Below are 11,171 nucleotides of genomic sequence, written 5' to 3' on the forward strand. Positions count from 1 at the left end.
GACTTGCCATTATTTGCTGCTTGGGAACTCTTTAAACAAGAGGTTCGTACAGTGGCTATAGAAATTGGATCGGTGAAATCATTCTATAGAAAGAATGAAGAAAAAACGCTTCTTAAGAGCCTGTGTAGCCTTTATGAGATTCAATGCGAAATGTCAGGCACTTACATTGTCGACATAGAAAACATTAAATGGGAGCTACAAAAGTATGACGCACTACGTTACAGAGGTGCGCGAATTCGATCTCGAAACAGGCGTGCTCTGCAATCTGAGCAACCAACACGTCAAGCTTTACTTCACGAGCGACGTCACGGTATTTCCAAAGTAATTCCAGAAGCATACTCCGAAGGTAGTATTCTAACAAATACTAATGACATAATTTCTGAGTTCGAACCTTTCTACACTATGTTGTTTAGTGCACCTCCGGACGATCACGATGCAAAAGGTTTAGGGAGTTTTGTATCTCTTGTCAAACCATTACAGGATGATGACTGTGCAGTCATCAGTGGTAGCCTTACGATTCAAGAAATTGAGCTAGCTATTGATCAGCTGCCTTTGTCGAAAACACCCGGCCCCGATGGACTATCAAGTGAATTTTACAAAGCTTTCAAATCAGTTATCAGCCCCATATTATTGGATATTTTCATTACAAGTTTAGAGGTTGACGCCCTTCCGCAGTCTTTTTGCAAAACCCACACAGTTTTAATTCCCAAAAGTTCAGATAAAGAGAAACTGCGTTCTGTTGAAGGCTATCGACCAATCACATTGTCAAACGTGGATTACAAAATTTTTGCGAAAGTTCTATCCAATAGATTGCAATTTGCGATGTCAATTCTAATTGGTTCCCATCAGACGTGTGGAATCAGGGGTCGATCAATTCAAACCAACATACATATCGCCCGTACCCTTCTTCAATACTGTTATGGTTCCACTGAGCAGCTTGCAATGCTCCAGGTAGACCTTGCTAAAGCTTTTGATCGTGTCAATCACTCCTATTTATTTTCCCTTCTGGAGCATGTCAATGTTGGATCCATTGTGCTTAAAGGCGTTAGGCTTTGCTACACCTGTTGTACTACTCGTTTAGTTATTAATGGCCAACTCTCCGAACCCATTTCTATTTGCTCATCAGTAAAACAAGGATGCCCGATGTCCCCACTACTATTCGCCCTTTACCTGGAACCGCTATGCTTGAGCGTAATTCAGTCGAGTCACATCCATGGCTTCAATATACTGGGTAATGAAGTTAAAGTCTTAGCTTATGCAGACGATCTAGCGTTCTTCTGCACGGATAAGTCCAGTGTTGAAAAAGTAGTATCAAAAATAGAAGAATTTGGCAGCTTATCAGGAGCGCGAATGCCTTCCTCAAAAAGTTTAGGCTTATGGTTTGGCTCATGGTGCTATACACCAGAACAGTTTGCAGGCGTTAAGTGGACTGATGTCCCGCCAAAGTATCTTGGCGTGCCGCTAGACGCATATAAATTAAGCGCACACTATTGGAAAGAACGGGTTTCGGTACTGCAAAGTTACGCCCAGACATTCGTTCCACAACGACTTTCTATATTTGGGAAAGCCGAAGCCTGCAATAAGTTATTGGCAACAAAAATTTTCTATGTATTGCATGTTATCCATTGTGCTAGGCCATACATCCAACGCTTTCACCGTATCTTTGGAACCTTCGTATGGTCTTCAACTTTTGAGCCCATGAAGCGAGACAATATTTTTAGGCCTGTTAGTGAAGGTGGGCTGGGCTTAGTACATCTTTATGTGCGGCAAATAGTGTCTCGTTTCTTCTTTTTTCGGGATACTTCCCATCCTGTAATTCGTTCATACATGCAAGTCACACTTGTTAATGCGTTACCTGATTTAGTTGTTTCTTCAAGTTTTTCTTCGCGCTTATGCTTGTGGGGGTTCATGCAAGAAGTTTACTTGGCGGTTCGTTTCCTGACAGTTCGGTTTTCCACTCAATACTTGTATTCTGTGTCGCGCAAAACGTTGTACAAAGACTTACTGTCCATGCTATTTCCACCTCCACTTTACCGATCAATATACATTAAATTGCCAGGCTACGATGTGCTAAAGCGAGTTCGCAAAATGTATTTATCCCCTTGCTGCAAAACATTCTTTTATAAAGTTCATAGTGAAACCATACCGGTTAAAACATGGCTACAAGAAAAGGGTATCTTTGTCTCTTCTGTTAACTGTCGCCTTTGTGATGTACCAGAGACAATTGAACATTGTTTTATTAGCTGCACTGACGCCATCCTATTTTGGGATGTCCTCCAACGGACTTTAAAGAAAGACATTGAAATTAACGCTCATACTGTGCGATACCTGCTGCCAACCTCTGATAATAGCGCACCTTTCGATATGTTTTTTGTCATGGGAATGCACAGTTTGTGGAAAACGCGAATGATGGACAGAAACGCCGAAACGGTTGTACCTACAAGGGCAAATTTCATCCAAATGACACTACACCTAAAGCAGGTTCATGATGGACTCTGTGTACAACCGGACTGGTACCCTATTTTGGTGAGGTGCTTAACCTTGCCACCCTTCTATAGTGACAAGAACGTTTCTACTCACAGTATGAAAAAAAAAATGAACTCGTGGCTCAGTGGTAACGTCTCCAGCTCACACTCCCGAGACCCTGGTTCGATTCCCACCCAGCCTATCTTGCAAGTTGTTTTTATTCATGAAGTGCCTGTTGGGATTTATCACTCACGGCCAACGCCGCCGATGCCGACACCGACGACACCGGCTTTTCTGCGACACGAGCTCCTTAACGCTGTCGCGTTAAAACGTTGAGTGGACACTCCCATACACCCCCAACGGCCCAATCGACCCTAGCGCGCCTGGCGGTTGGTGGGAGCAACTGGCCTGCACTTCCTGTTTCGGTATCGCTGGCACGAAATTTGGATTACCCCCGCTTAACCGACGTTATAGGCTGTAGCGGAAGCTTGTCATTTCAGACCACTTTTCGTCACCCAAATGACAACGCTTTTATTTGTCATTTTGGTTTAGCGATTCCCTATTTTGTCGAGTTCAATATTTGGTGTTAATTGAGGTCGTGACGCAATTTTGATTTCGATTAATTTATAACAGATGGAGATAGAGGTAATCGTAATTCACTACAGCTTTATCCATCGCGCTGGTCTTCCGTGTTTTGGTGCAAACGGTCATATGTATCAAAGCGACAGTTTCCGCTATGTCTTTATTCCAAGGCAAGATAGGCTTCATCTGGGTTCTGCCGTTGTTAAAGCACCACGACACACAGCAGTAGCTGCCGTAGCTTGGACCGCCAGACGGCATGGCATCAGCACGGTCTGAAAATGTCAATAAGTGCACGCTTCGTTAATTAACAAAAACAAATGTACACGTCACAACTGAACCAGGAAACCGCTTTGAATGAATAGCGAAGCGATGCACAATATAAAACCACCCACACATTCTGACCTCTGACCCATAAAACTCGGACTTACAAGGATAAATGCTAAGACCCCGCACAGGGGTGTTTAAAGGTTACTGGGCCGCCATCCTATGTAATCCCATGGCATCGCGGCCTGTGAACTTTTGCACACCCCTTTGCGTACTCAGTATAAGGGGTACATTGGTAGGCAGAAAAGCAGTTCACATAAGCGTTGTAAAGATAAATTCGAAACGTCCAAGTACGAGGCCTATGTTCAAATGCGCGCCACGCCACGCTTACGCGACAATACGTTGTGCAATGTATTCCGCCACGAAAAAATGGTAAGGAATCGAAATTTACTAGAATACGCAGTACTTCCCAACACGGCCGCCGCAATAAGTACATGCAGTAGTCATTGGGGACTTTTCCCCACCGTTACATTTCTGTATAAACAAACCGCACGGACGTATACACCACCGTCTGTTCGTGCGCCGTAGATACACACCTCGCTGCAATACAAAACGCAATAAGCTACGCTCGCTGTTTATGTCACATGCCATTGTTTGCAAGCAATGTTATTAAAATATTCAGGAATCCTTACTCTAAATAGGAAAAGAGCAAGCAAAGCTTGGCTACAGCGTGCCTAACGTCCTGATTTCTTTATTTAGGTAGTGCCCGTCCCCGAAACGCCGTTTTCGGGCTGAATCGGCGTGGCGTCTTTTATGTTCTTTCCAGCGTTCGTCAGCCTCTAGAACGGGCCAACGAAAGGACCGTCAACCGTCACGCGATCATGTAAACGCGGGTAAGGAATTCAATTTTCTCGAAACCGGAATTTTCCTAAAATGTGCAAGTCCTGATATCGACCTTAAGCGTTGTCCAGCAGATCGTTTTTAGTTCGCCAACACGAACTATTTCAATGGAGTGGCGATACCGTGGTTATCGCAAACAGCGCTGGGCAAGAACTGTTTACCCTCGCAAACCGAGACGCAGCGTCTCGATGGCGTCTGACAAGCTGCGAGTCGCAGTGCAGTGCACAGCAGTGAACCGGTCCAAGTTAAGGGCAGCTTCGCGTTGTTTGATCATTTTGACGGAACGCAACCAACAAAGATTATTCCGTTCTCGGCGGGGGTAGCAAGAAAGCACATGGTACAGCCCTCTCACTACGCGTTTCTTGAGGGAGCATGCTTTTCGCATTGTTCGCGTCTAGCCGCCTGATATAGAGCCGCAAACTGGTCTTCTTTAGCGAACCTCGTCGCCCTCGCAAGTCAGTTACTCCAAGCTTCGCTTGAAAACGTGACTCGCCTGTGTCCCACACGAAAACACACGAAAACACGAAAGCCGACGTTCACGAAACCTTCCCGCTGGAACGCCGCTGGTACACGAATCGTTGACTTCTCGACGGACGAATGGTGACTGGTGTTGATGGCAGCACGAATGAAGAACAAAAAGCACGGAAGGTGTCTTGGATAAATGCTGTTTTTATGTAAAAGAAACACGCCAAATTTGGGCGTATAATTATTACTTTGTAAAACGATTTAGCAGAATTCATTACATTTTTTTTTGCGCCTGCGTCCTCTGGCGTTTGTTGAGAGCACTAGTTCGTTACGTAGCCGTGACGTAGTTTCTGAGGCCAGATTTCTCGGAGTGTCTGCTCTTAGTCTTTTTCTTTCTCTATGACTGACTACGCACTGGGTCATATTCCATTGCTGGCCTATCGCATCCTTCAATCAAGCTGCCAAACCGGGGACCCCCACTACCGTCGTTTGGCCTCCGGCCCACGTGGGGTTAGAGGGAAAGGAGGCATCGGACGCTGTCGCCCCCGCGCTTTTCCACCGGGCTCCTTTCTTCTCTGACCCCGTTGATCAGCAGGACTCGACCCCCAACCCAACCTACTTGTTACCAGAAATTACAGCCTATTATCAATCCGGCCACGAATTCTACCCTTGCCAGTGTAGAAGCCCCCCAAAAAAGGAGGAGGAGTTCCTCCTGCGCCGCCTCTTTACTAACACTATGCTGTGCTCGGCAGCTGTCAAGCATTTCTATCCGGCTTTTGCCGGAGCTTGCCCGCATTGTGTGGAGAAGTCCTCGGACCTCTACCACATGGTGTGGGCCTTGCGCATCCAACCCTCCTTTCCCCCTCTATTAAACATCGTTCCAGCGCACAATTGAACACGGACGAGCAGAGAAGGACCGCACAAATGCCGGCTTCAACTAAATTTTATTCACGGAAAACAGGGCTTTTGTACACAAAGGCAGGGAGGAGGTGGGGAGAGAGGGGGGGCGCTGATAGTGCACCGGACCACCCAAAAAATTTTCTTCGGTACAGGCGCCAACTATCAGAGGCGTCAAATCCAAAAGAAAAAGTGAAAAGAATGAAAATAAAAGTGAACGATGAAAAAAGGCGACAAAACCTTTTTACCCGTCACTCAAGTACAATCTATCTTGCTCATCTCCCGCCTTACCTAGCTGAATCGACACACACGTTTGCCTTGAGATAATCAAGTTCCTTTTTCCCGACCACAACAGAAGAAGCAATGACGCAGTAATCGTTTTTACTAGAGATTCAAAACGCTTCAAAAATTTCCCGGTTTCTCTGATTGCTGAATTTGCGCCACACACGTGCTCGTTCGAAAAACGCCTTGTATGCTGACTTGTGCGAGGAACGGCGAATGTGGTCGACTAAATGACCAGCGCCAATTAGTGAATGAGCATTCCTGCAAAGCACTAGCAGGCGTTCATTCAGACAGAAACCGGTTTGGCCAATATAGCGTTTCCCACAGGCGATGGGAATACTATACACAACACCAACGTCACGTTCCGCAAGGGCTTTGGTGTGTTTTATTTTGCAGGCTGGCTTCTTCTTGGTTTCGTTTACTAGGCGACACATTCGTCCCAGCTTTTCCGGTGCTAAAAACACAACACGTACCCCACACCTGTCGTCAACCTTCTGTTTCATTAAGATGTTTCATAATGCCAATCACAACCAACTGGCCCAGCTGTCCATACTTTCCCAATCTCACCCAAATACCTTCCTGGGAGGACCCGGGAGCTGCCCCGCTTGGCTGCTCAGGCCTAGGAGCCCAAAAGGCCCTAGTTTAGAGCGCCAAGACGGCGGCTACCACCACTTGGGTCCGGCACTAGGCACTGCACCTAGTGTTTGCAAGGAGCTCCCGGGCGTAGCACCTTGTACTTTTTTTGCACGACTGCTAGAAGTGCGTCAGGTTGTGAGATTATGATAACTTATTGATACCCCCTCTCCCTCTTTCTGACGGGGCGGCAACATATAATGATCTAGCCTGCTCGAGTTAATGAGGTATCCTGTACATGTTTTCATTCTAATATTTTCACACAAATGTTCATATATGCTTCTTCCTCAACCCTTCCCCATCTACCTTGTAAACCGCTACCTATGCCTGTAACGGATCCGGTCGTATCAATCCCTTCCCTCATTATATTTTATCCAACCAATACTCTAAACATTTCTAACTTACCTTCACACCTGACAGGTGGATGCACCTACGCACTTTAAATTCAAGCGCGTCGGGAAGGTGTACGTTACCCTACGGACGTTTTCATTTGGCTTATAGGAAGGCGCCACGGCGCCCCATTACGATGTGAGCCGTAACTACTTTTTTCATCCTAATGTACGAAATGGACGGGCTATCCTTTTCTTATAGTAAAATGGCTTATATGCGACGCGCGTCACACGCCAAGTGTCCGCAGGCCTGCACGGCAGAAATTCGTAAGGGAATTTTATTTCGCACCTTCACTCACGCGTCCATGTCCTAAGGGTGAGAGCATTGGGCTTCTGTGCTGAGGCAGCCAAATTCCAAATCAACCACCCGAAGCGTGATTTCTTTATACGGTGTGTTACTATGAAGACATACAAAAATTCGACGACAGCTAAGTACTTCTTATGAGTTGTGAATGCGAAAACAATGGCGTCGAATTCAACGCCGCTGAGCGGTCCTTCGAGTTCTGAACTCCTCACTGGGAAGCGAACGCGTTGAGACGCTTGGCGCGTTTTGCTTTGGCCACTTCGAGGCTCGGTTTCAGCGGAGCTCGGAGCTTGCAGATAGAAACGAAATTTTAACGAATATGATTTACCTGAGTCGATGATGCTTTCCTCACTATTTCTTCTTTCAGCACGAAGGTGTTTAAATAAAACTAGTCAAATAATATTGTCTAATTACCCTTTAGTAGGGGTTTTAATGGGAAAGTTGCAATGGTAGTATCGGGGTAGGGTACCGTAAGGAGGCTGATGTCATTTAAGCGGTTTTAAAAAGGGCATCCATAATTGGCCATGTTGATAGACGAAAATTTCCATTTTGTCACTGCGATACACCCACACGTGGGCACCGGCATAATTAGGAAAATGCGTCATTCCCCACCCTGCACGCTAACTAGATGCTATATACCGTAGTTCCAACACACTGCTTGCTGCAATTGACCAGGGCTCTGCGACCGCCTTTAACGTGTTGCATGTGTGCTCGCAGCAAATAAACATCTTCTTTTCGCATTTATTGTCTCTTCGCATTTCCCCCTTCCCGAGTACGGAGTGTCAAAGAAAGTACGTCCATATTAACCTTGGGCGCTATTTTGGACACGCATGGCGGCTGCACGGCCGCCATTATCCGCCATGTTTACTCTCTGATTGGCTGTCGAGAGGTCACGTATTTTGAAATTTGTGCCGGGAAGCGGAAGTATTGCAAAATGCAATTTTGCGTTTTCATCAAGATGAAGAAACGTGACACTGAGCTGCAAATTTTATGGACTAATACATTTTTTTGGTCCTTGGCAGATATATTGGGATGTTAGCGCTTCAAAAAGAATGCGAGCGGTAGCGTGCAGAAGCCAGTGCAATGCATCTGCAATTGCGCGAATATGTGGTGGCGATCCAAGATATGCGCCATGCCAGCTTGCTGATTGGCTGAAGGAATATCTCATGAGGAGCGTCACAGGAAGGGCTGTTTCGTAAACGTCATTTTGACGATGCGTGACGTTGCGCTGGGCCGCCATTGCTGAGATTTTCCGCCATAATTTTTGCTGCGACGAGCCGCGCGAATTATGCTAATGAGCAGCCATATGCAATGGCAGCCGAGAGGAATGCGTATCGCCACATTTTCCCCGTCGTTTGGCACCACGAAAATCTTTTGTTCATAACGCGTGCTCATAGTATTTACATCGCTCTCGGGCGGTGTTGGCGTTTGTGTTTGGGGCCATCATTTTTTAAAAGAACGCGTTTATACGAAGTAATATTGGTTGAACATAGCAAACTTTCGGCAATGTTGTCCACTTTTCACTGCTGCATTTGTATTGTAATCAAGATTAATGCCTTTTCGCACAATCAAAAGTTATGACAACGGCCTCTTTCTAATTTATAAAAAGAAATCTACGCAAGGCGGCGCCTTGAAGTTTCCTCCCCCGCTGCGAGTAACCACCGAAATGAACAAGAGATGGCAGCGCCGGCGCTTGCGTGGATATCTCTGGCGCGCGCAACGCTATCGGTGATATTCGGCCGTTTCTCAGCCAGCCGAGTCGGGCTGAGTCACTTGCGCTTCACGAGATAGCGATAACGTGGCCTAGAACGTGCGCGCATCACCACTGGTAGGTCGCGTATGTTGTCTCAAGCAAGAAAACAAGCGCGTTGGCGCCAACATGCGATGATTCATTCCATTTTCCGGGGACACGCATCCTAGCTATCGAAGCAGACGACGGAAGCGAGAAGCCTTTTCGACGGAATAATCATATGCTTTGAGATAGCTGCTTTATTTTTACTGCGGAGGAAAACTGTTTTGCTTTACTGATAACGCTACATTCAGTGCCTTCATTTCAGTTTCTTAGGCAAAACGTCAAGTTGGCGTCACGTTACGTAAGCAAAACTTGGCCACCAGCGCCATTTTGTTTGCGTCGCGCCTACGTCACGCACCGAAAAAAGTGGCGGAATGTCCAGAATAGCGCCCCTTTACGCATTTTCTCTTACCACTTCTCGCTCTCTCTCGCTTTCATGACGTCATTTCACGCGTCCCTCGAAGGCCTTTAGCTCAACGTGCAGATACGCAAGCGGCAAAAAAGCATTAGCCGACAGGGCACTATCATATGCCGCGAGTCAGACCTGTCCAAGCCAAGGTAATCCATTGCGCCAGGGCTACAGTGCTATGCAGGATGTGGCGCGTTTGGTATAAGCCCGTATCTTCATGAGCTCTCGTGTCGCCCCAAGATGAAGGAACTAATGTTAACAAGACAAAATTTCTCCCTCGGCACACCTCCAGCTTTATTTGTTGATGTTTATTTACTCTGGGTGGCTATCATCGCTTGGGCGTTGCCTTATAGGTCGGAAAACTGGGACTCACGTGATCATACCACCATGGCATGGTCGCTGCCTCCTTTCACTTATTTGTCGTTCCACTGAGTGCATTGCATACAAGTTATAACACATATACATCTATTATAATATCATTGGTCATCTTCATTGACTTTATGAGCATTCTAAAGTTTACAAGATGAACACTGAATTAGCATTACATTACTTTGAAATTTATTTCATTTCGCGTTATGTGACTAGCATACGCTTCTCCTCCTCCTTCCTGTGGATTGGATTGGCGCGGCTCGCTACGTGCTTGCACTCGAATTCCTAGCACATATTGGTGTGCGCCTGGTTTTACACCGACATTTCAACATATCGCTCGTTGCTCGCGCTAAAGTAAGTCTGCGAGACGAAGTCAGCGTCGGCTATCGCAGAAGTGATCTATCACTTCGCAAATATCTGTTCACCAATTTTCTTTACATTTATTTTAAAATTCTTTTTTTCTTTTTACTGAATACAACTACCCAGCTCGTGGCCCATCCCCTAGAGTGGGTATGAGCCACTGACGTCTATAGGCTCTACATTTACAGCGCGGCGCTGGTTTGGGGCACTTGCACCGTGGAAGCACGTAGGAATGCCGGAAAACACTCCTGCAAGCAAAGGGTCAGAAAACTGCGTTTTTTTTTCGTTTACTTTGAGACTCACATCAATATTGAGTAGCCCTTAGCGATCCATGGCTTCTAACAAACGCAAGAAAGGTTCTTTGCAGCGGACGTAGCCGTTAATTGACTGCCACCACATTCATGTCAGGTGGGACTGTCAGAGGGGCAGTTACCCTGTAGCCGCTGCTGAGGAGGTGGTGCTTGACTTTTTGACAATAATTTCCTATTCTTATTTTGCGTGTGGGCGCCCGTGATCGTGTCGTCAAAGTTCACGCTGTGGTTGACTGACTCCCAGTGCAGATTGAGGCTCGCCCCGTTAGCATCGACAAAGTTTAGGATACAGTTGTAAGCGGCCCATTCGTCACTGTGAATAACGGTGCCCAGTGAAACACTTGCTGCTGTAATGGGGCCTAGCTTCGCTGCATCTCGTCCGTCGACCTTTCGAAGTCGCAGCTCCCCTGTCGTCGCGCAGACGATCCCGAAGACCCACGCTCCACGATGTGCATCACAGCTGTAATTTTGGCGGCTCGGCGAAACGGGGTCACCCGCCATAACGCGGCGTCGATTGTACTTCCGTTTCCAGCGATGAAGGCACTCGTTAATTTGAACTACCTTCCCGGGGCCACCAAACGGAGGTCGCGCTAACAGCTCGTCGGTCGCGACCGCACGGGCGCAGTTCCTCCAATCGACAATGGCGTGCTTCGATAGAGGATACAAGTCGCAGGTCATCTTCTTCAACAGCCACACGCCTGCGCTTTTGCTGACGCAGTACCTGAGCCAAATCTCTTGCCACCTGGAG

General features: G+C 46.8%; 1 protein-coding gene across 1 annotated transcript; it reads left to right on the forward strand.

Annotated features, from left to right (window-relative positions):
- Window positions 1–1,698: 1,698 nt before the first annotated feature.
- LOC126528588 (uncharacterized) lies at window positions 1,699–5,572 on the forward strand. The gene is made up of 2 exons (XM_050176445.3): window positions 1,699–2,526; window positions 5,354–5,572. Exons 1-2 carry the CDS (start codon window positions 1,699–1,701, stop codon window positions 5,570–5,572), a joined length of 1,047 nt encoding a protein of 348 aa, XP_050032402.3.
- Window positions 5,573–11,171: the final 5,599 nt, after the last annotated feature.

The sequence above is a fragment of the Dermacentor andersoni genome, chromosome 9, assembly GCF_023375885.2.
Source record: "Dermacentor andersoni chromosome 9, qqDerAnde1_hic_scaffold, whole genome shotgun sequence".
Taxonomy (NCBI): Eukaryota; Metazoa; Arthropoda; class Arachnida; order Ixodida; family Ixodidae; genus Dermacentor; species Dermacentor andersoni.

Bases quoted from the DNA above. Each gene is read 5' to 3' on its own strand.
- LOC126528588 (XM_050176445.3), top strand. From the start codon at position 1,699: ATGAAGCGAGACAATATTTTTAGGCCTGTTAGTGAAGGTGGGCTGGGC. The intron at 2,527-5,353 runs GTGAGGTGCTTA...TACCCTTGCCAG, and splicing joins CGGACTGGTACCCTATTTTG to TGTAGAAGCCCCCCAAAAAA.